The 26,138-nt window shown below is 43.0% G+C and overlaps 1 protein-coding gene across 1 annotated transcript in view; it reads left to right on the forward strand.

The window, feature by feature from the left end:
• Positions 1-26,138, forward strand: part of man1a2 (mannosidase, alpha, class 1A, member 2) — a 229,906-nt gene that overhangs the window by 86,305 nt on the left and 117,463 nt on the right. The window contains exon 5 of the mRNA XM_080498671.1: positions 22,697-22,815. Coding sequence (XP_080354797.1) covers positions 22,697-22,815 — 119 coding nt within the window. The remainder of the gene's footprint in view (positions 1-22,696; positions 22,816-26,138) is intronic.

Below are 26,138 nucleotides of genomic sequence, written 5' to 3' on the forward strand. Positions count from 1 at the left end.
TAACTTTGCAGATTTATTTTTGTGATCACTGATAAATCAATAGATGAGGTCAGTATTTTAGAGGTGCAAATCACCAGCTTCATCGCGATATGATACGATGTCGATATGTTTGGATTGACGACATGATGTTTGCCGATATCACAAAGTCTGTCACGATACGATTTCAATTAGATTTGATTCACAAGCCTGCGATCGATACGATATGATATCATCTTCACACAATCATTTACATTTATATCAACTCACAAAACACAACTGAAATATGATTTGACTATTTTATTTCTAAGGTCTTTCAGGTGTCAGGCATTAAATAAACAGTGTAAACAGTATTCTTCTTAAGTTTAAATAAAATAGACGACTTGTTCACTATAGTCTCACATTTCTCATGTTTCAGTGTATTTTTTTATCAGTTAACTTAAAGAGCCTTTAATAACCTTTCAATCCTACAGAATAATTCACGTCCTAGAAAGCAAAACTCAAAGAACTTGTTTAATCCTTCATTTTTTTTGTGTCTCAAACAAAACCCTTTTAACAGAAATTAACCAAGATCACTCCTTAACCTCTTCTTCCAAATGTGGTTCACTAATCCTGCATCATAGCTACAATATCCAGTATTCATTACTTCTTGGGAGAAACATTTTTCTGAGACAAAACAAAATAAAAAATTTCAGCTGGAGAACAAGTTTGAACTCAGCAAGTATAAACAATTTCACGCATTCTTCGGGCATTTTGCATTACTTAAATACTTCAACAAAGTCCTTTGCATGTGATAATAAGTAATGTGGTGCCGGCTCGTTGGCTTTGACTCGACAACTGGCCTCCAGTTTTCTTCTTTGAAAGGTTTTTCTTTAAAAAAAACAAACAGCTGATCAACATGTTCAGGAGACGAAGCCCTGAACGCACCACGTCACCTGCAGTGCTAATACATGCTCAGAGGTACTCTGCTCACTGAGATACGTTTAGTCAAGGTTTAGTCAAGGTTCGCCAGGAGGGCAAACTCAGTCTAACGACTTCTCCACCACTGTAACGCTCCACCTCCCAGGGTCATATGTGCTTTTATACATGACACCCTCAGTGTGGGCGAGCTCTCTGGAGGCCTGGACAACCTGGTGGGTCCATGGTGAAGGAGGTGTTACCAAAGACATCTTCAAGTGCCTTTGACTTTTTGGAAACGGGGACATAATCTGAAATGACATAGAACACAATATTTTAATATTTCAGTGGGCAAAATATCTTCTTTGTGCACTTATTAGCTTATTGTTAATTAACTCATTCACTTGTCTATACCGTTGAATCAAACAGTTTCCACAAAAGGGGACCAGGTCCAGGTCCAGGGCCTTGAACCTGGGACGCAGTCACCAAGTCAGGTTGATCAGTTCTGTCAGCAGATGAGTGACGAGGTGCTTTCTCTTCCTGCTGTTATCTGTGACAAGTGCAGGAGTTCTGTCCGCTATGTTCGACTCTTCGCATGTGTCCTTCAACACCGTGCCAAGATTTCCTCCTGTGTGCGTCGTTCAATGTTCCCTGTTTGAAGAACATCATTCTTCATTTGCCAGTCGTTGTCGATATGACGACAGGTCACAGTTACATAGGCTTCTGTTATACAGGACGTACAACAGAAGTTGTTGTAGTGATTCGGACTCTGTCTGCATACTATAACTCACGTTTCAATTCATCTTTACCTTCATCATACCGTCTCTGTATGCAAGTTTCACTTAAGTCCTGCCTCGAGGGTATTTTATATTGCGGCTCCACAGTTTGTAGTCGTTCACGAAAGCCGTCGTTCTCGACAACACTGTCAGGCCTCATGTCTTTAAAAAAAAAAAAAAGAAGTGAAATGGCACCTGTGATACTCATTTTTGAGTCTTTTTGAGTTGTTGCTCAGCATTTTTGGAAAGAAAGTGGTCAAAGCTGCCATGACATCAGACGCGGTTACGGCGGAGCTAGCATGGGGGTCGAGCGCGTGCTTCTTCTTTAGCTGCCCGGCCAAGTTGGTTGTGTTTCCCGTGTAATTTAACTCACACTGGCACTGTTTGCTTATGGCGTGAGTTTTGTCTGTTGAGCAGTCTTTCCATCGGAATCCGAAATATTTCAATATTGCCGATTTCCAAGAGGTGAGCATATGTTGTCATCGTTGTCCTTTTCTGGGCTGCTGGCGCTCGCCATGGCGCAGCCGCGCACGTTGTGTGAAGGCGGCGGGAGTGCGGAAAAAATGGTGACAAAGACGTATAGAGGTGCTATGTGTATTTCAAAGTACAGGCATATCTTAAAGATGATGATGTGAATGGATGTCGTCAATGTGCATCAATGTAATTGTATCATTAATAAATGAATGGATGTGGATCGATGTATTGTTAGACCCTGATTATTTTATATAAATGAAAAGAATTTGTGTGATTATTTCTAGCCACTGACTACATATTCTGTTTGGTATGATGGTTTACCCAGCGCCCCCACCCCCACCCCCACCCCCACCCCAAACCACAATGGCAGCTCAAAGACTACTGATTTCCATCTTTTGTAATCAATACTCTCAGAAGGCCGTGTCGGGCTGCTGCATATTCATTCCCCCTCACAGAGTCTCTGCAGAGTTTGTGTGGATAATAAATCAGCAGCCCTCCTCTGCTTGCAGTCGTGCAGCGTTACTGTCTCCCTCCCAGCATCTGGGTCGGGTCTGAACGTGACGGGCTCCCAGGGCAACACGCCACTTTGCATCCTTGAAAAGCAGTTGCCCAGTTGCACCGTGGCAAAGCACCCATGGGTGACAACTGGCACGATAGGTACAGCTGAGCAAAACAATGGAAATTATCTATTTATTCACAGGTATAAAGCCAGGCTGCGTGAAATATTGGACCCATCGTAAACTAGGACCTTTATAAGGTCTTTCACTACCCTCTGGACCCACTGGTGGAACCGACCGCAGCCTTTAATACTATATTAGAGCTGCTGTTCACATCCATGCAGCCTCTTTGGGAAGCTGGAGCTGCACTGATGCTGAATGCTTGAGAGGTTTTTTTGAACTTGAACTACAGTTTTTTCCCCTCTAAGCCTTGCTCTTTGTGTCACACACTCTCCATCCACCCTCAATGTGATGCTGGAACCAATTCCAGCTCACTAAGGGTGAAGGGAGACGACACACCACACATCATTTTGTAATGGCAGTAGCAAAGTGGCTGAAAGTCACGAGTTTTCACAAACTAAAGAAGAAAGGGCTCATTTGTGTTTGGTGTTTCCTTTCATTCAGCCGTAACATGAGATCCACAGATCAGTGGGTTTGTGGACATTGTTTGACATGGATTATCTGTTGGTAAGGGCGCTTCTCAGAGGGTGAGGATCTGAACGTTGATTGATGAGATGCAGGGAAAATGGAAAAACTGAGGCTTGTGTAAAGGTTTACATGAGGTTGCAAGTGAAAATGCACAAGTTTAAAATGTTTCATTTCAGAAAAGTTTTGTGTTTACATGGCAATGTTTTGAGGACTATGTCCATTTACATGGAAACTGCAGAAACTCTGAAAACGATGTAGTTTGCATGTCAGGCCACAAGTTGCTGCTGTTTTTTGTTTTTGTGATGAAACCACACACGGCAATAATAATAATAATAATAATAATAATAACAATAATAAAGCAAACAGAGCTCCGGTATCGGAATAGTATCGGTATCGGCAGATATACGAAATCAGGGATCGGATCGGAAGTGAAAAAACCTGGACGCAGCTTCACGGAGGTGTGAATCGTCTGCTACAGCAGAAGAGCGAGCTGTTCATTGTTTTGATGCCGTGGCCAGCGCCGTTCTCTTGGGCGAGCTGGTGTTATAAAACAGTGACGTCTGGGCAGCGCCTCGTTGTACAACGGCGTTACTAACATCCATATTTCTGTTGCTTTGCACTGTTTTGAGCCTAAAATACATCCAAACAGCGACGTGTTGTCATGAAAAGTTGGATAGCTGCAGTGCTACTTCCCTAGCCTGCTGGCTGGCTACCGACTGGGGAATGGATTTCTTGATTCGTTACTCCACGTCTCATTGAGACCCGCCTCCGTTCAGGAAATCCAGTCCACATTGTGCAGCCAGCCAGCAGGCAGGGCAGGGAAGCACTGTAGAGTCTTTTCAGCAATGTTAAATTAAAGCACATATCGTATGGGCAGGCGACCAATTTGCATTGTATTACGGTGGACTGGGATACAAAAGTGCCAAGTCCGAGGAGAATATGGACTAAGAATCGTGACACACTGGAAGTTGTAATTGTTGTCTATCTACATGTGCATGTGCAAACTAATGGTTTACTATGGTTGTTCAAGGTTCTTTTATTAGTACCCATGTGTAGACTTGTTTTACAGATATTTGTGATGCATTTGGCACATTAAGACACACGACGAACCAGACAAGCAGATTATTGGTCAAGTCAAAGTCAAGTCAAAGTCAGCTTTATTGTCAAGTGTGCTGATATGCATGACATACAGCACAGATGAAATTTCAGTCCTCTCAGACCCACAGTGCAAAGGCATGTAATAATATATTAAGAAAAACAATATAAAGTGGCACCGTGGCACCAGGAACCGTCATCCTGCACCGTGGCACCAGGAACCTTCATCCTGCACCGTGGCACCAGGAACCTTCATCTTGCACCGTGGCACCAGGAACCTTCATCCTGCACCGTGGCACCAGGAACCTTCCTCCTGCACCGTGGCACCAGGAACCTTCCTCCTGCACCGTGGCACCAGGAACCTTCGTCCTGCACCGTGGCACCAGGAACCTTCGTCCTGCACCGTGGCACCAGGAACCTTCATCCTGCACCGTGGCACCAGGAACCTTCATCCTGCACCGTGGCACCAGGAACCTTCCTCCAGAGGGGAGCAGCTGGAATTGGCCTCAGAGGATGAGAGTCAGTATTATTGATGACGCCTCCTCTGTACCGGTTTAGTGAGCAGGGAGGCTGTAAAAGAGTCACCAATGAAACGACTGGACCATTTTATTGTTTGGTTCATTGAGTTTCTCACTTTAACTGAGTTCTGACCGAACCAGGCTACCAAGCAAAAAGATAGAAGAGACTTGATAAAACGCTGATAAAAAAGAGTCAATGTGGAAAAAAGCAAGATTCCTGAGGCAGTGGAGAAGAAATTCTGTTTTTCATCAACAATGGTTCCACAATATGTATACAGTTGCACTTGCTCTATTTTCTGGCCTTTAATTGAAGTGACTGTCTTGTTACTTTCTAAAATTAATGACCATATGTTCAGGTGAAGGTGGGACTCGTGCAGGAGCAGCACTTTAGAAAGGTTTACTTTTCCACTGTGTACACAACGGGAGCCTCGAAGCGTTTACACTTTTTCCCATCTGTTTTCCAAAAGTTTACTTTTGCAAAACAGTGTAAACCGAGAACTAAAACACAATGAGCTTCCTCTCTTCACTTGACAATGTTGTGCATCGCCGTGCAAACGGAGCCTCAATGTTTGAGAAAGTCTATGTTGTGAACACTAAATGACTGCGTCAGAACATTTCCAGAACTGCAGCTGTTGTAGGGTTCTCCTGGTCTGCAGTGGCCGAGAGGCGCAAAACAAAATGACATTTTGGAAAACATTTTTACATTTCATAAAACAAAATTACACTTCAAAAAAGTAATTAACAACACGCGACACACTTTTACAAACTGCAAACTTTGTTGGGCCAGAGAGGAGCCAGACCGGGGCCAGATGCGTCATCAGGTGGGGGCGGAGTTATCTCTGGAGTTATCTCTGGAGTTACCTCTGGAGTTACCTCTGGAGTTACCTCTGGAGTTACCTCTGGAGTTACCTCTGGAGTTATCTCTGGAGTTACCTCTGGAGTTACCTCTGGAGTTACCTCTGGAGTTACCTCTGGAGTTACCTCTGGAGTTACCTCTGGAGTTATCTCTGGAGTTACCTCTGGAGTTACCTCTGGAGTTACCTCTGGCGTTATCTCTGGAGTTATCTCTGGAGTTACCTCTGGAGTTACCTCTGGAGTTACCTCTGGAGTTACCTCTGGAGTTACCTCTGGAGTTACCTCTGGAGTTATCTCTGGAGTTACCTCTGGAGTTACCTCTGGAGTTATCTCTGGAGTTACCTCTGGAGTTACCTCTGGAGTTACCTCTGGAGTTACCTCTGGAGTTATCTCTGGAGTTATCTCTGGAGTTATCTCTGGAGTTACCTCTGGAGTTACCTCTGGAGTTACCTCTGGAGTTATCTCTGGAGTTACCTCTGGAGTTACCTCTGGAGTTACCTCTGGAGTTATCTCTGGAGTTACCTCTGGAGTTACCTCTGGAGTTACCTCTGGAGTTATCTCTGGAGTTACCTCTGGAGTTATCTCTGGAGTTATCTCTGGAGTTACCTCTGGAGTTACCTCTGGAGTTACCTCTGGAGTTACCTCTGGAGTTACCTCTGGAGTTACCTCTGGAGTTATCTCTGGAGTTACCTCTGGAGTTACCTCTGGAGTTACCTCTGGAGTTACCTCTGGAGTTATCTCTGGAGTTACCTCTGGAGTTACCTCTGGAGTTATCGCGACTTATAAAGCGGAAGAGAAGCAAACCAGCTTTCTGAAATCTACAGTGAACACGGAGCCCCGGAGTGGTTATGAAAAAATAATAACGTGGGAACAGTTTAGTAAGTCGTTCCGTTCAGTTAAAGGTATACAGGAGGATTTTCAGGAATTTTAGGAAAGAACCGCCCTCTCCACCGTTTGAAAAAAATGCGCATGCGCAACGCTGTACCTGCTCCCGAGACGGAACGCCTACTAAAACGCGTGCGAGAGACGTGCACGAGCCCAGTTCTCCTCGTGCACGCTCTGTTTACAAGTCACAAGTCGACATCGCTCACATAAGCTCACTTTACAAGAAGATTTGCACCAGAGGGGGTGAAACTGTGTAAAAATGTCCCAGAATAATGCGTCGGGTCGGCCACCGGCATGATGAGAACCGTGTGGAGTGAGCTGCGCGCAGGGACGAGCACGTACGACGGGCTTACGTCATATATCACCAGAATGATTGACAATTGGGAGGACCAGTTATTTTGATGATCCACCCGGAAGAAGAAAATCCTCTACTATACCTTTAATAATAGGAGGAATGAGGTAATTTAATCCGTGATAACGGCGGCTGAGGCAATGCAGCTGCTGCACAATGCAGTGTGAGGCAGCAGGGGGCGCTCCGGTACGAGACGCTCCAATGTTATTTTGTAACCCATAGAAATGTATAATGAAGCAATACTTTTATTACTCAGAAACTAAGAAACATACTACTGTAAATGAAAGCTGGATTTTTTTAACCATAAAATGAGCCTTTTAATGTCTTCATGTGAAAAAGAACTTTAATCAACGAGTCTTTACGTAGGTTTCCATTATTAACGGCTGTAGAGCAGCGTTCTATCATTCTACACCTCCATTCCTCCTGATGATGAAGCTTTTGATTCAGACACGTCCAGAAATAAAGTGAAAGGAGCAGACATTCTCTATGTAATGCCCACATGGTGAAAAATAAGCCCCAAGCTCATTCACCTTATTATTATTTCCTCTCTGGCCACTAGGGGCTCCGGACTGAAACAAGACAGATGTGAAAAACCACCAATAGAGCGACGAGGAGACTCAATGTTTTCTGTCTCTTTGGTCTGAATCCGAGGTTCAGGACAGACTAGATGGACCCGGACCATGAAGACAGTCCGTCTCCTGGTTCTTCTATGAGCGCTGTCAGTGCTGATCGGTGAGATCAGTGACGTATGGCGTTTTGGAGTGACGCAATGACGTGGCTCTCACTGTTAACGGTGCAAAAAGAACCGGTTCTTTGGCGGTGCTCATTTTAGAACCGGCCCCGAAGGAGAACCTGGTTCTTTCTGGTGGAAAAGAGAGTTTAGTGACAAAGTCACAGGCGATCAAAGATCACTGGTAAGTGACGGCTGGCCCTTGTGTTTCAAGCTACCAATATCAAATTGCTGGTTCTGACATGAAAGGTTTCAGAAAATCCAGTGTACAATGGGAACTTACACAATGAAAGACGAACAGCTGATGGTAATCAGAGCTGGTATTGTTGAGCGTGTTTCATTTGTGTGCAGAGAAAGAGACCAGGAGGTCTGCTCTCCCGGCACACCAACCCAGGCAACATATACACCTCCAACCATCTGCTGGAAACCACCGTTTCCTTTTTTGTTTCAGAAAAGTTGTGAGGTCAGAACATTCTCAAACACAGAAACAAGAAATCGTAGAAATGCTGCAGTTGTTATTGTTGTCAATCAATTCGCACAACAGAACTATGGATTGTTACTGAAGTGCCATACATGTTGGGGTTGTTTTCTAAAATATTTCCCTCTGCTGTTTTTAAAACGGCAAAAGGTTTTCTATTTTTATTCCATAAAATAAAACAAAAATCATGTAAAACAGGCCTGCTTAAGAACAATAATGATAAAATTAATAACGTTTTCAATTACCATACTTTCCAGACGATTTTTTCACACATGCTTTGAGCCTAGCACCAACGACTTCGCTTTTTAAAGGTTAACAAGCTTCATGCCGTGACATTTTTTTCTTTTTTTTTCTATTTAAATTTGTTGGGTGCGGCTTATATTCCGGTGCGTTTAATGGTGTGGATCTCGTGGTCGACACAATACTGTGGGTGATCAGCTTATTAAACATTCAGCTTGATTGCATTAAAAAAAAACCAAGTTTCTGTCCGTGTCTTGTGGACACTGGTTGGTGTGGTTTGGACTCCTTTCAACCTTTTCAAATCTGGCGTAGCGTATTTTCCGCACGATAGAGCGCACCTGAATTTAAGCCGCACACGCAAAATTTTCAAAGTAAAAAAAACCAAAACATATATAAGCCTCAATTGACGAGAAGCCGCAGGTGTCCATGTTGTAACGCAGCAAGAATTTCACTGCAGGAACACTGGGATGGCTCATATTTTCATCAATTTTTCCAAATCTGTCTTTCATAGTGCTGGAAATTCCTGCACACAGGCAGTGTTGTGCCTCGTGCTCCTGCTGCGAAGCTGCAGACAGACAGAGAGACACAGAGAGACATAATCAGCAAGTGTTTTATCGCTGTTGATAAAATATTTTGTTGCCGATTGTGATTCTGAGAAGGAAGATTATGCAGCCGCGGAGTCCAGTGGTCTAGATTACGTGATGCACCTGAACGCAACATTGACGGCAGTCAGCTGCTGGAGCTCCGGACCGCGGGAAGCGGCACAAGACGAGCTCACCAAGAGCACAAATGTCACTTTTTAGGCAAGTCTTGGAGAAGCAGAGGCTAAAAACAGCAGGAATCTACATGTGGAAGTAGAATCTGGTGGCTTGAAGCCTGTTAACCTGTAAAAATCCATAAAGTAGCCGCGGCAAACGTGTTCTAAGCCGCAGGGTTCAAAGTGTTGGAGAAAAGTCGCGGCTTATTGTCTGGAAAGTTCAGTAATTTTGCTGTGTTACGCTCAGACTGTTTTGAAGTCTATAACTCTAGTCATTGCATTGGTATGCTGTCCCGTCCCTCGTTTCTATGGCCTCTGACAAAGTTTGGTTTGGTTTCCGGCTCAGTTCCCCCTCCTGCACTCAAAACCTCCTACAAGGACATTAGGGTGTCGATCTGCTCTTTCGCAAATAATCAGCAATAAAGCTAAGAAGTACCTGTGCTATCAGGCTCTGAATATATTAGTCTGCATTAAAATGAAGAGCTCGCTGTGTGCAGGGGCAGTTGGGATTGATTGTACAATACTGAATATCATCAGGCCGTAATTCTAGTTGTTCCTCGGTGGTTATCTTAAGTTTTATGACGGCTGTATGCTGTCTGCTGAAAGCTTTTATCCAAAGCACCCATTATTGTATGCATATTTTATCAGGGTGGGTTCCCGGCAGTGGACTTCAGCAAGTACCACACGTACGTAGAAGTTCATTGAAAATCTGACTTGAATGTCACATGACTGGGTAGAGCACCACGGATTCAAAGCTTCTGTATTACTGGAGTCGGTGGAGGTTTTGTGACGGTCAGGACAACTTCACATTTGGATTTTCAATTGTTCCCAAACGGGAAGCATTGTGTCACGCTCTTCCTTGTCTGTCTCTTCAAGTGCTAATATAACTGACCTGTGGTCACCTGCTGGGCGCTGCAGTGCACAAGAGCTTCTTTAGGTTGGTGGAACAGAAAGAAAACAGACCTTGTGGATGAGTAAATCTGGTAGTACCCTTTACTCCTGTACAGTGATAACCAGTGTTACCTTTTTATTCCAGGGCCCGCTTAGTCTGCACAATATCAAGTGAAAACATAACTTCCTGTGTGTGTTGCATGCAGTTAGCATGCCAGTCCAGTAGGTGGTGCTGTTATTGTAATGAAGCCACACACACACACATGCGTGCAGAAAACAATACACTCATAAATGCCAAACTTTTCTGGAAGAAAAATGCCAAAACAATGCGTTTGCACTTTAAAGTTTGCCGTGTCAATAGGATCTTAATCTGACATGTTTTTGACCTTAATCCACTTAATATTTCAAAATTAGCCATTAAATCTAACTTGTTTTTGCTTGCGTGTAAATCCTTAATGCTTTTTTTGTGCTCTTTCAAGTAAAACACTTGATTTTCTTCCAATACAAGCTGGACCACTGTAAAGTGTTGAAGCTTTGCATTTTAACAAAGTTTATTAGTTTAGCTTTTTTCTTCTTCGATCTGACCGAATATATATCATTGTGGATTCACTTAATGACGTCTCTGAAAAGAATTAGTTTCGCTGCTTGAAACAAATCCTTCTGGCAGGAATACAATTGTCCGGAGGCGTCTTTAGACCATGAAAGAGCTATCGATCACAGTTTCTCTCGCTCAGAACTGTCTGGTTCAATAGATTTTATAGGATAAGTATGCATATAAGTATGAAGCCAGTATCCAACAGCTCAGTCTGTTGAAGCTGGACACTTTACTTGTTGAGCTTTGCGGTGATATATACAACAGGTTGTCCCCAATTTTAAACAAAAGGTAAGAAAAGCTCGCTGGGAAGAGAAGAGGAAGACATACTTACCAATACTTACTTAATGGACTTAATTTCCACATAATTCCTGCAATCGTGAAATAACAGTTAATGAACAATCAATGATGATAGAACAATGAAGGTCCGAGTAAAACGATGCCAGGAATCTATTGACTATCAGTCCTGACTGTTCCAGGTAGATGGTTTTCATCCTAATTGATCTGCTGACTCGAGATTTCATGTGACGAGACGACTCAAGGATGGCAACGCTGATGTATTTTCGGGTTTTTTTCAGATTTCGCTACTCGTGTAGAGTCCCTTCAGAAAATTGTGACCTTCCTCTTACATTCAGCTGAAGGCTCTGTTGCACCGACTAGTGGCATGAGGTGGAATTGCAGTTGAGCTATAAGATGTCTTGTTCAGTTACGACTTCAGACTTTTCACAAGTTATAGAATAGTTCTTGTTCTTCATCCGTCACATATGTTATATTGTTCATGCAAGTTTGGTCTCAGTAACGCTGCCTTGTCTTTACCTACATATAATCAAAATGAATAGATAAATGAAAGAAACGTGTGCTACGGTTGATTCCAAACCTTTTATTGGTTCATCTGCAGCACCAAAAAGTAAAATAAGCTAAATAAATGGTGATTAAAAACACTGTGGGCTGAATGGAATTCTGCTCTCAACAGGCCTTCAGGTTTCCTTCAGAAGCCTCGGTACCTACTTCCTCCCTCTTTCCTTTCAGATTAAAATTTCAGCAGGGCTGCTTCTGCCAAATTGGACAGCAGGAAACAGGAGGATGGCCCGCTGCTGAGTCCAGCAGGAATGTGCATGAGGCCTTCAAACAGAGTGAAAAACAGGGGTCCTTTCACTGAAAACATGAGAAGACAGTGTAGCTACAAGGCTTTGTTGTTTTTAAATACCTGTCATCTGTGTGAGCAGATCAAGGTTGTATGAGACGTGCAACAAAATCAACTATTCAGCTCTGTAAGATCCTTAAACGGCTTTTTTCCTCTTTAAAAAAACCCCCAAGAAAATGTATATTATTCCACCCAGCTTGCTACAGGCTCAGTAGATCTGCTTCTGCACAGTACAGGTAGTTTACCCTCATCGTCCCATCCTGTTGCAGCAGATGGGACTGGTCATACACAGACACTGCTCATGCCTGTAGTTTATTAATCATTTAGGAAACTACCAGGGAGGAGGATAAAACAGCTTTCCTCTCATGTGACTGATTACAATGGCTTCTAATATGTCCACAGTCCCATAACAGACATGATTCCTTGTATGGGATTTTATGTTGTCTTTAACTTTGTGACTCAACCTTGAGTGTTTTGAAAATAAACACAAATGTTAACCGCAGCAATGGTTAATTTCGATCAGTGGTCTCCAGTTCTGCACGTTTGAGATGTTTCCCTGCGTCGACACACCGTTTCCAATCGTTACGCCGTTACCAAGTTCTTAAGACAGTCTGATGAGGAGCAGCTTGTTCCAGTCAGCAGGGGTCCTCCAGGACCACCGCTGGTGCAAAGCCCTTGTCGAGAACAGCTTTGCTTTCTTGACTAAGTACCAAGAAAAATAAAGTTTCAAGTTGTCCAATTCAAAAGGAACCAGTAGACTAAATTACTAGCGCTGATAGTGGAAATGTGTATGAAAGCATCCCCTCCATTGATAACGTAGCAGTAGAATCACCTCTGTCAGCTTCCACATGTCGTTTGTCCTGAAGTGTGTGCATCCGGAGGTCTGGTCCAGTGCGGGTCAGTGTATCCCGGCTCGGGCTGCGCTGGCATATAGAAAGGTATATAATGTAGGCCTTGGGTATATGGTGGCCGTCTCTCTGTCTCTCGCGGGCTGCGCCTGCCACAGTCTGCTGCAGTTACTGGTTTCCTTTGCTTTGCAACAGGAGACCAGCATCAAATGACTTTAGAGTGAAACCCGTGTGATCGTTTGTCCTTTGGTTCAGTTGAATGAATGAATGAATGATGGTTGATTTCAGTTACAGTTTCAGTATAAGTGCAGTTGATGAGTTTTTGTGCATTCAGTCCATGGTACAAGTTCACACACCTGTGATTTTTCACTGTTTCCACAATATACTTGCAACCGAAATGGGTATTAGGCTGAAGCCAAGGCTTATTTTAGCCTCTCCCTTAAAAACCCGTGCGGTTGCACCAGTGATGCAAAAAATATATTCCAATTTTAAAAAAGCAAAAAATTATAATAATCAACATAGCCGTCGTAATACGGGAGAAAAAATGAATATGGAACATAACAGAAGTAGTACATGAGAAAAACCCAACCAAACAAAACAGAAGTAACAGAAATGATTGTTCATTGTAACCATGAACTATTTCATTAGTATTAGTATTATATTAGTTCAGAGAGCTGAAGGGCCAGACTGAGCAGAAATCAACACAGCACATGTTGATTTCTGGTGACAAATATGTTGGTAACTAGTTACCATCACCAGATGGGAAGAGCACTGAGACGTGGGAAGACGTTTTATTTTTTTTCACCCCTTCAAAACTTGGCGATTGCCTCAGAGGACCTTCAACAGACAGAGCAGGAGAGTTTTTAAGTGTTTGCGTTTTATAGTTACAAGGTCGTCATGAAGTTCGTACATTTCAATGAACTGAGATGGTTGAAGGCTTCATACCTGAACGGTTGACGTTTCACTCCTGCATGTCGTACTGCGATACTGTTTGGCAGCAGAGTCTCTTCTCTGAAATTGGTTTGAAGTGATTTCAAGGGGTCTGTTGCACAGAAACAAGTTAAAATGTAGTTTTCCAAACGCCTCTCGTGTCATCAGCAACAGGAGTGAGGAGATTCCAGAACCACGACGGCCCTGCTACTAACTGCTGGCTCTGTTTTGGGTTATTGTTTTCTGTGGGGTGTCGAGGAGATAAATCATTTTTACTCAGTATTCTCTTACAATGAACGTCACTCTGTGGAGTTTTGCCTGTTAAGATATTTTTTTGATTGTATCACATAAACGTTTTCTCATTGAACGCCTTTCCAAAATGGTTCAACTACAAAGTATTTTGTAATGCAGAGATACTTTCTTGGTATCTGGTGTGGAACAGTTAACCCTTTAATAAATGAAATGACAAACACAACCATGAATGTTCGTATTTGATCAAATCTCAAAAATATCTCGGGATTTATTGTGGCGGTAAGATCATAAAATACAGTCGATCAGTAATTTTTCTTCTTGCCAAATTAAACTTTTAAGCACATCTCTGACTATTTTGTAAATATATGTTTGCCCTTGAAAAAGTTGGCCAAATAGAATTTTCCCACAGAACCAGAACCACTGAGCCGGCATATTTATTTATTTATTTGTTTTAAATAGACGAGTCTGTGACAGAATGTCAGAATTGTGAAACACAGGAAGTGTCATTATCATTATCATATCATTAAGAGGTAGAAATAACCAGCGTGGACAGAAAAGATAATAATCAAATCAATATAATAATGGGCATGTGAACCAGGTAAGTTGAATCATTTTTAAGCTGTGTACAAATTAACTAAAGTTTCATCCTCATGATTCCATATTTCTAATACAGCCCAGGATATTAGATGGTTCATTTTACTCTCCATCATTACTATTGACAGAGCACTTTCTTCTGTCTTCCTCTCTCTAACAACCAATCAGCTGTCAGCAGACTGCAGCGGGTCGACCAACCTCCTCACTAACATAAAGTTGCTGTCAACTCCTTGCTAAGCGTTGCTCTTAGACACTTCCTGAGTCACTTTGAAGCAGAGATTCCTTGCAAGGAACTCTTAGGCTGAGCTCGGAGCTGTGAGAGAGTCTGAGACGCGTCCTGGACACCGACACCGGTCACAGGTCACCGGGAGCTGCCGGGCCTCTGTTTCACCTGCTCACTGCCAAAGCTTGTGGCTTGTAGAATGTCTTTGAATTCTGCAGATTCGGCCCAGTCTATCATATACAGTATATTATTCAATCATACTTAAAGGTGCATGGGTGAGGTTGTACATTGACGCTAATAAAACAAATTAAATCATCCGAATACACAAAAGGCATTCAAAGGCACGAGTCGCAGCAAAATCCCAATATTGTTGAGAATGCACAGAACATTTCGTGGTCTACTTTCTCATGTCAAGTGAACCGTCGTGTGAAATATCCTCAGCAAAATGACACACAAGAGAAACAGTTGGTCCTCTCTGCAGTCTCTGTTGCGCTATACAATTAACAATCCCCAGTTGTATGGAGCGGCGCGATAATGTAGGAGGGCGGATGAATGGCGACGCAGGCTGAGCAGATGAAGTGCGAGGCGTTGCGTGGAGGGCGTCTGGAGGGAAACAATGAGAAGCACATGCACAAAGCTGCAAACGCTCCCCGTGTACAACCGCACAGCGTCTATACGCTCGCTTGACGGCCTCATTTTGTTCCCAGCCAAACCCAAATGGCTGCACGCACGCACGCACACCTGAGCTCTCCATTATCTCACTCTCTCAGAGCTGACACTTTACAAGACGGGGAGAATGGAGGCTGAATAACGGCGTCACGTTTGCCTGCCTCGTGTGGATTTGTGCCGGAGAGCTCTGAAACCTGTCGTCTAATGAAACTGGCACAGGGGCGAGAGAGAGGGAGAGAGGGAGAGAGGGAGAGAGGGAGAGAGGGAGAGAGGGAGAGGGAGAGGGAGAGGAGAGAGAGAGAGAGAGAGAGAGAGAGAGAGAGAGAGAGAGAGAGAGAGAGAGAGAGAGAGAGAGAGAGAGAGAGAGAGAGAGAGAGAGAGAGAGAGAGAGAGAGAGAGAGAGAGAGAGAGAGAGAGAGAGAGAGAGAGAGAGAGAGAGAGAGAGAGAGAGAGAGAGAGAGAGAGAGAGAGAGAGAGAGAGAGAGAGAGAGAATGTGAAATTGTGATGGATGGAGAGAGGATGTTGAGGAGTGGAGAGAAAGTTCAGTTGAGGTAGTGGGGAGGTGTGTGCTGCGAATTCAATCAAAGAAAAAGCAGTGTACATATATCTGTGTTACGGGAGGGTTAGGAGGTGGTGTGTGTGTGTGTGTGTGTGTGTGTGTGTGTGTGTGTGTGTGCGTCAGAATGAGACTGGGGATAATTCCCTGACTAAATAACCCTCATCCTGGCCAATTTGTCTGCGATAAGCAGTGCCTGGCCAGCAGCTCCCCTCTGAGCAGAGCCAGTTGGCGTCATGTGATGCACTCGGTTGGCGTCGTGTGAAAGACTGGATATTGTGGAAACAATCGCAGAGAGGCGGAACACTCTCCACAGGTGAAGGTGGGTCCTCATGAATAAATGAAAGGAGGCCTTTCATTTCCCCTGCAACCAGGGATGGACCGGTCCAGGTTTTTTCACTTCCGATCTGATACCTGGATTTTGATATCTGCCGATGCTATTCCAATAGCAGAGCTCTGTTTGCCTTAATACCATTATTGTCATTATTGTTGATTTTATATGAGGCTTTAATAAACTATTCTCTACAGGAAAGTATGAGATGTAGGAATGTTTGCATGTTTTCTCTCTACAGACGACTTGAGGTCAGTAGAAGGTGAGAAAAGGAAGCAGGACCAAGTGTTTTAGTTCCATGTGGACAATGTGGGTCTCTAATAAACTAGTTCTATAAACCATGTGGACAATGTGGGTCTCTAATAAACTAGTTCTATAAACCATGTGGACAATGTGGGTCTCTAATAAACTAGTTCTATAAACCATGTGGACAATGTGGGTCTCTAATAAACTAGTTCTATAAACCATGTGGACAATGTGGGTCTCTAATAAACTAGTTCTATAAACCATGTGGACAATGTGGGTCTCTAATAAACTAGTTCTATAAACCATGTGGACAATGTGGGTCTCTAATAAACTAGTTCTATAAACCATGTGGACAATGTGAGTCTCTAATAAACTAGTTCTATAAACCATGTGGACAATGTGGGTCTCTAATAAACTAGTTCTATAAACCATGTGGACAATGTGGGTCTCTAATAAACTAGTTCTATAAACCATGTGGACAATGTGAGTCTCTAATAAACTAGTTCTATAAACCATGTGGACAATGTGGGGGTCTGAGTGACGTCATGGTCTCTAATAAACTAGTTCTATGTTTAAAACCTCACAATCACTTTATTAATCCCTGGAGAAATTCTTTATCGACGCAGCAGCAACAGAATGTTTCCAGCTCTAAGCAGCTCCGACCATTGGGACTATTTCCAGGGAGTTTAGCGTGGAGGAGGACGCAGCTTCACGGAGGTGTGAATCTCCTGCTACAGCCTGGGGGCGCTGCTGCTCATTGTTCTGATGTCAGAGCTTCTCCTCCGTCAGCTGGAGTTTTAAAACGGTGACGTCTGGCTCCAGAGCAGCGCCTCGCTGTACAACGGCTTTACTAACATCATGTTTCTGAGGCTTTGTGCTGTTTTGAGCCTGAAATACGTCCAAACAGCAACATGTGGTCATGATAGAAGTTGGATAGCCGCAGTGCTACTTCCCTAGCCTGCTAGCTGGCTACAAACTGGACTGGATTTCCTGACTCATTCCTCCAGGTCTCATTGAGACCCGCCTCCCTCCAGGAAATCCAGTCCACAGTTTGCAGCCAGCAGAGCAGCAGGGAAACACTGGAGTCGTTTCAGCAGCAGTGAAGCAGACGAGGCTTCATGGATCAGAAATCTGCAGGTTGGATCAGAAATTTCCGATCCATCTATGACTTGGACTGTGAGGTATGGACTGTGATGTATGGACTGTGAGGTGTGGACTGTGAGGTGTGGACTGTGAGGTGTGGACTGTGAGGTGTGGACTGTGAGGTGTGGACTGTGAGGTATGGACTGTGATGTATGGACTGTGAGGTGTGGACTGTGAGGTGTGGACTGTGAGGTGTGGACTGTGAGGTGTGGACTGTGAGGTCAGCTCCAGCTTCAGGAATAAAATTTTAATAAGCAGTTTGAATGCTTGAAATGGCTGCGTGTCCAGTAGCAGCCTGACGCGCTGTGGGGGGAACAGGTGGAACCGGGGCTGGAGAACGACGGTCGGCAGTGGGAACCAGCGGTGCAGCAGGTCTGTGTGAAGAAGCCCGTCACCGAGGAACATCGAAGTCGTCTGCCCAAATTTTGGCTACGTGTGTGATGAACTGTGATGAATGACAGGAAGCAGATGGTCACTTAGAAGAGGAAGAAGAGGGAGATGAAGAGATGGAGGGTGTGATGGAGCAGGAACGAGATGCTGAATACTTTCAGGTGTGAGAGCAAGGTTGTTTTCAAACATGAAAGTGACATTTTCAAGGTTAGAAAAACGTGTCAGGAGTGGCAGACAAACTGAAAGTTACATCACCACTTTTCATGGGCTGTGATGCACGAAAATAAAGCAGACAAACTGGAGTAAACACTGTGAATGGATTCAGAATGGCTGATTTCCAACCATATTGCAAACATTCTGGCTACTTTGATTGAAGTAAATGGGGTGATCCGACAACTGGGATTGTTCTTGGAGGTTTTTGCTGCATTGGGGAAGAGTTGAGGCCTTTCCTCACTGGAAAGTAACAATCATACCATGTAAAGATATCTATGGTCTTTGCAGTGACTGTATAAACACGCCACAGCAGGATTTAGAATAGATAATAACTGGTAGTTGTGTATTGGCCAAATGTACACACTTTCTAAAGAATTGCTGCTCGAGTCAATCACACATTTTGGGGAAACAAAACAGTGAACGAACTCCCTTCGAAGTGTTTACACTGAATGAAGGCAGCAGAAGGGCAACTGCATTTTGAAGAATCCCATTAATGCTGTTCGACCCTGGGAGGAGATCCTGACACTGTAAAACATCATCAGAAAACACGAAGGCCCAGCTTACGCCACAGTATTTAGAATAAAGCACATTGTTTTTTGCATTTTTCTTTCAGCGAAGCGTCACATTTCTCCGTCAACATTTTGAAAATGGTGTCCGTTTCCATGGAAACTTCAAACACTGAAAACAATGTCATTATCACTCCAGGCCAGGGGTGGGCGCTGTTGTCTGTCGTCGTATCAGGGCTCAGAAAAAACAATCTCCGATTTTTTTACAAAACAAATTTGAGTTTCAAGTAAATTAAAAACCAAATTTCAATCCACTCAAAAATGACTGCAGACATCATATATGTTGTCAAAGTGCAACTTTATTCCTGTAATTGTCCTCAGAGGTAAAATGCATAGAAACAATCCAGTGTTTCCTCTAGGAGTTTTTCAGGGGCCGTTTCAGACTCTCCCAGTTTAAATGGTGCATTTTAATGTATTGTGGACGACTAAATACTACACTGTGGACGAGTAAATACTACATTGTGGACGAGTAAATACTACATTGTGGACGAGTAAATACTACATTGTGGACGAGTAAATACTACATTGTGGACGAGTAAATACTGCATTGTGGACGAGTAAATACTACACTGTGGACGAGTAAATACTACACTGTGGACGAGTAAATACTACACTGTGGACGAGTAAATACTGCATTGTGGACGAGTAAATACTACATTGTGGACGAGTAAATACTACATTGTGGACGAGTAAATTCTACACTGTGGACGAGTAAATACTACACTGTGGATTAGTAAATACTACATTGTGGATTAGTAAATACTACATTGTGGACGAGTAAATACTACATTGTGGATGAGTAAATACTGCATTGTGGACGAGTAAATACTACACTGTGGACGAGTAAATACTACATTGTGGACGAGTAAATACTACATTGTGGACGAGTAAATACTACATTGTGGACGAGTAAATACTACATTGTGGACGAGTAAATACTGCATTGTGGACGAGTAAATACTACACTGTGGACGAGTAAATACTACACTGTGGACGAGTAAATACTACACTGTGGACGAGTAAATACTGCATTGTGGACGAGTAAATACTACATTGTGGACGAGTAAATACTACATTGTGGACGAGTAAATTCTACACTGTGGACGAGTAAATACTACACTGTGGATTAGTAAATACTACATTGTGGATTAGTAAATACTACATTGTGGACGAGTAAATACTACATTGTGGATGAGTAAATACTGCATTGTGGACGAGTAAATACTACACTGTGGACGAGTAAATACTACATTGTGGACGAGTAAATACTACATTGTGGACGAGTAAATACTACATTGTGGACGAGTAAATACTACATTGTGGACGAGTAAATACTGCATTGTGGACGAGTAAATACTACACTGTGGACGAGTAAATACTACACTGTGGACGAGTAAATACTACACTGTGGACGAGTAAATACTGCATTGTGGACGAGTAAATACTACATTGTGGACGAGTAAATACTACACTGTGGATGAGTAAATACTGCATTGTGGACGAGTAAATACTACACTGTGGACGAGTAAATACTACATTGTGGACGAGTAAATACTACATTGTGGACGAGTAAATACTACATTGTGGACGAGTAAATACTACATTGTGGACGAGTAAATACTGCATTGTGGACGAGTAAATACTACACTGTGGACGAGTAAATACTACACTGTGGACGAGTAAATACTACACTGTGGACGAGTAAATACTGCATTGTGGACGAGTAAATACTACATTGTGGACGAGTAAATACTACATTGTGGACGAGTAAATTCTACACTGTGGACGAGTAAATACTACACTGTGGATTAGTAAATACTACATTGTGGATTAGTAAATACTACATTGTGGACGAGTAAATACTACATTGTGGATGAGTAAATACTGCATTGTGGACGAGTAAATACTACACTGTGGACGAGTAAATACTACATTGTGGACGAGTAAATACTACATTGTGGACGAGTAAATACTACATTGTGGACGAGTAAATACTACATTGTGGACGAGTAAATACTGCATTGTGGACGAGTAAATACTACACTGTGGACGAGTAAATACTACACTGTGGACGAGTAAATACTACACTGTGGACGAGTAAATACTGCATTGTGGACGAGTAAATACTACATTGTGGACGACTAAATACTACACTGTGGACGACTAAATACTACACTGTGGACAAGTAAATACTACACTGTGGACGACTAAATACTACATTGTGGACGAGTAAATACTACACTGTGGACGAGTAAATACTACATTGTGGACGAGTAAATACTACATTGTGGACGACTAAATACTGCATTGTGGACGAGTAAATACTGCATTGTGGACGAGTAAATACTGCATTGTGGATGAGTAAATACTACATTGTGGACGAGTAAATACTACATTGTGGACGAGTAAATACTACATTGTGGACGAGTAAATACTACACTGTGGACGAGTAAATACTACACTGTGGACGACTAAATACTACATTGTGGACGAGTAAATACTACATTGTGGACGAGTAAATACTACACTGTGGACGAGTAAATACTACACTGTGGACGACTAAATACTACATTGTGGATGAGTAAATACTACATTGTGGACGAGTAAATACTACACTGTGGACGAGTAAATACTACACTGTGGACGACTAAATACTACATTGTGGACAAGTAAATACTGCATTGTAGACCACACAGAGAGCAAAGAATAAAAAATAAATAAAATAGGATAAGTCTAAGAAAAATAAAATAATAAATTCATAACTTCATAAATTAGCTACAAATTCATGAAATACATGTTTTTGCCCTGCCCTACTTTTATTAAATGACACATACATGCCTGCAGAGAACAATAGACGTTATGGAAAGACGACAGCAGGTGGTGTTCATGTTGGTGGTGCAGCAGACGGCGTCGCTCCACCAACACTGAGCCAGTCTGTGGAGATCCGCCCGGCAGCCGGGGCCCCTGGCCGTCGTCTCTGCCAGCCGGGGCCTCTGGCCGTCGTCTCTGCCGCCCGGCAGCCGGGGCCCCTGGCCGTCGTCTCTGCCAGCCGGGGCCTCTGGCCGTCGTCTCTGCCGCCCGGCAGCCGCACTGTATTTTTAGAGTGATTTAGAGGTTGTGTCTCTGATGATAATAACACTGCAGCTCCTCTCCTCTCCAATGGAGTGGTAGGTGAGGCAGCATGGCGGCGGCTCTGGAGGTCCAGCGGTTCGTGCTGGAGCTGTAAGAAAGGGAAGGATTTAAAGAAGTGCCTCTGACTTTTACCACTGAAATGCCACGTTAATGTAAGTTCACTGAATCGAATCAAAGCAGACAGAAACCGGAGCGGTGGATACAAGATCCTGGAATATCCTGCATTATTTAACGTGTTTCCTCTGATATGATTGCCGCTAAGAAAAGCTTCATAGTCCTTCTGATCTGATCTGATCTAACGTCACAGTGAAGCCATTGACATATAAAAGCAGTTTCCCAGGTCTTCTCTATATTCTAGAACAGGGGAGTCAAAGTCCTTTCAGTCTGGAGGCCACGTGCAGCTCCATGTAGAATTAAGTGAGCTGAAGAAGAAGCATAATAAACTTTAATCACATAAAAAGAAAACAAAAACAATTGTTCAGGGGCTTCATGCAGCCGTTTCATGTCGAGTGCCTTAATAATGACCTTTAACTTTTTAAATCAAGATGCTTTCTTTGTTGTGGCTCAGAGTATATGTGAATATTGTGCAGTGTCCATGTTCTCCCTGTTCGGCTGGGTTTTCTTCTATCTTTCAGGTCAATCAGCATTATTTCCACTTCTCATTCTTATTGGAAAGATTCCTTTGTGTGATTCTCTCTACTTCACCATCTTTCTTTCTCTCCAGTAAACATAGCAGCCGATTTGTGTGGAGATTAATAATCTAACTTTGTTGGGTATTTTCGTGTGTCTTTTCACAGGTAATTCACAACTGGGGGCGTCCATTGTGGACGCGTTGGACACGCTGTACATCATGGGTCTGCACGACGAGTTCAAGGACGGCCAGGAGTGGATCGAGCAGAACCTGGATTTTGGCGTGGTACGTGCCTTACGCTTCCTTCAGACATGTAACACGTGTGAGGCAGGACTTCCTAGACCAGTGTTTGTCACCCACTGTGCCGCGGCACACTGGTGTTCCGCGAGATCTAGTCAGGTGTGACGTGGGAAATTATCCAATTTCACATTTTTTCTATAAAACATTTGCAGAGTAATCATATACAAGCACTGTGAGGAGCGCCGCGGAAGAATTGCTCTGAGTTGGGATTCTTTTCTACCAGCTGATCAACAGAGGCTTTTATTTTGACATGAACACACGCAACCAGAACTTCATAACACTATGACCCTCCACACAACACAATTCTCACTCATGGTTGCACACCAACATCCAACAAACCAAACTAGACGAGATAATGAACTCTCTGAACCGAGGAACAAAAACACAACACAAGCACAAACCAACACACACAACAACCCCGACAATAACCCTCAATAACCTCCGGCAACACCTAACCTGAACTCCCATCATGCACTGCAGCGACCAACTCCGTGATGCTACAATACTCTTCACCACTAGAGGGCAGCACAGAACTTTGCCGGTGAAATGTAAAGTGACAGACGTCAGTGTGATCTGAGATCAGGGATCTTCACCATGTCGGATTGTCCTGGCCTGAGTTCTCCCCGTGTGGTTCCTCCGAGGGGAAGACGCTACGCTACTAGCCTGTTGGTCGTAGCCAATCAGAAAGGTGGCGTCGTGGCGCCGGACCGGAAGTGGCCTGGGGGGGGGGGGGGGTCTCAGGTTTGGGAAATCTGCTGACAATTTTCTAACCCTGCCGTGTGAACTGGGTTTTAGCAAGTGATGCTTGTGAATGAAACTGTCAAACCTGCTTACAAATAATTTTCTAACATTTGATAGAATTGTGGAAGTGAAGAGATTGCGTCTCTAAGTATTGGCCTGTAGTTACTGAATTGATGAGCATCTCCACTTTTAAAGATGAGTGTAACTTTTGCTGTTTTCATTTTAAACGGTCAGACTCTTTTATAAAAGAGACGTTACACATGGAGGTGAAGGGAACAACCATATAATCAACAACCTGCTTGATTCAGGACGGATCTGTGTCAAAGCATCTGATGACTTCTTGTTTTTAAAAGAACTTACAATTTCTGTGATTTCACTTTCATGTACAGGGGAGATGAAAGAGGATTCTAAATTGTTTTGGATGGTTAGTTCATTAATTCTAGTGTTTCCTGGTTGTACAATGTCATTGGCTAAATTGGGTCCAAATTCACAAAGTTATTAAATACATCAGTTATTTCCTTTGTATCACGTTTAGTTTGGTTATTTTCTGTGAAATAATTTGGATATTCCTTATTTTCCATGATACCATTTAATAATAAAAGTTACAAAAATATGTTCTTTTGCTGTATTATATTATTTTTATTTAGTTTTTAGACATTTTATTATTTGCGTTCAATTTCTTTGGTTCTTTGTTTGATGTATTTTCTATCAAAGTATTTTTATCCCCCGCCGTGGCTGATAGGCCCCGAAGGGGGATCTTGAAACAGTCTCCGTACGTCCGTACGTCCGTTCGAACGTTTCTACCTATATCTCGGCAACCCCTGGGCCCACAGTGACCAAACTTTACATGTGGATACATCTCAGAGGGGGAAGGGATACTATGGTGACCTTGACCTAATTTGCATATTAAGTAGGTCACAGGGTCACGAAGTGCTTAAAAACACATGTTGGGCTCTGGAGGCCTAGGTTTTTGAGCTAGGGCTCTGAAATGTTATACACACATGATACACACTCCAGGGATAACCCCCAGTACACCAAGTGACCTGACCTTGACCTTGAAGATTGGTAGGGTTTGAAGTTTGCTCGTCATGGTTGCAGAATACATGTATTTTCATATAAACATTTCTCCTCATTTCTCAGCAGTTCCTGGGCCCACAGTCACCAAACTTCACACATGGACACTCCACCTGGGGAGAAAGGGCACCATGGTGACCATGACCTAATTTGCATATCAGGTCACAGGGTCACTAAGTGCATAAAAACACCTTTTGGGCTCTGGAGACGTATTTTGACATAGCTTATGAAGAAGACCTTTCAGATTCTACATAATTATCTACTAGGACCCATGGAACACCCTCTAGTGTACCAAGTGTGCTGCCTTAGAGCTGGCTTTGTGAGAAAATAGAAAGCCCTCCGGCGGGGGATTAGCCCAGCAACAGCCTTCTTGTTTCTTTTGACGTCATTTCAATATTCTTTTTGTGATCCAAGCTTTTGCTTGTGTATTATCTTTGATGCAAAGTTTTCCAGTTGGCGGTGTTCATCAGACGGTTTCAACAGAGCAGTACAGAAGGTTTCATCGGTCGGTTCAGGGCACATAAGTCAGCTTTGAATGCTCCGTGGTCTCTGCTTTTCCATGTCTAATGAAGTTATATTGCGCTGCATTTGTTTTGTTTTGTTTTTTGTCAGAGGAATTATGCAAAGTGCTGAATACAGGCAGATGATCTCTTATCATTTAGCAGTAATCCAGCTGTTATTTGATTCTCCAGCTGATTGGTGGAAATGTTATCTATTAATGTGTCAGTCTGTTGTTATTGTGGTTGGTTTTGTGATGAGAGGGAAGAAATGATTACTGTGCATTCTGGTTATAAAATCTGTTGTTTCTGTATTGTCCAGAGGGTTCAGAAGATACTGATCATATAATCAACATTTTGATTAAATGTGTCCAAACATGATCCAGGCGCTCTATAAACACAACGACTTATCTTTTTTTTAACTTCAATTTCTACAGTTATACATTCCAAAAGTCCATCAATAGTAGGAGATTTACTATTAATCCTCCAAAAGTTTAGATCTTTATTCACACACAGTCCCCCCCCTCCCCCCCTCCTCCCCTTTTCCCAACTCTGTTTGTCGTAAATAATTCATATCCTTCCAATCTGATCTCACTAGACTCATTCTCATCTGACCAGGTCTCTGAAACTGCAACAACACTACAGTTTTTGAACTGGCGCTAATGTTTTCATAATTTATATACAAACGTCTGCTATTGAAATGTATTACAGTAAATGCTCCGTCCATATTCACACATTTGAGTTGAGTATTCTTAATTACTGATTATTTTCCCCCGCCGTGGCCGATAGGCCCCGAAGGGGGATCTTGAAACAGTCTCCGTACGGCCGTACGTACGTCCGTCCGTTCGAACGTTTCTACCTATATCTCGGCAACCCCTGGGCCCACAGTGACCAAACTTCACATGTGGATACATCTCAGAGGGGGAAGGGATGCTATGGTGACCTTGACCTAATTTGCATATTAAGTAGGTCACAGGGTCACGAAGTGCTTAAAAA

This window comes from Blennius ocellaris (assembly GCF_963422515.1).
Source record: "Blennius ocellaris genome assembly, chromosome: 6".
NCBI lineage: Eukaryota > Metazoa > Chordata > Actinopteri > Blenniiformes > Blenniidae > Blennius > Blennius ocellaris.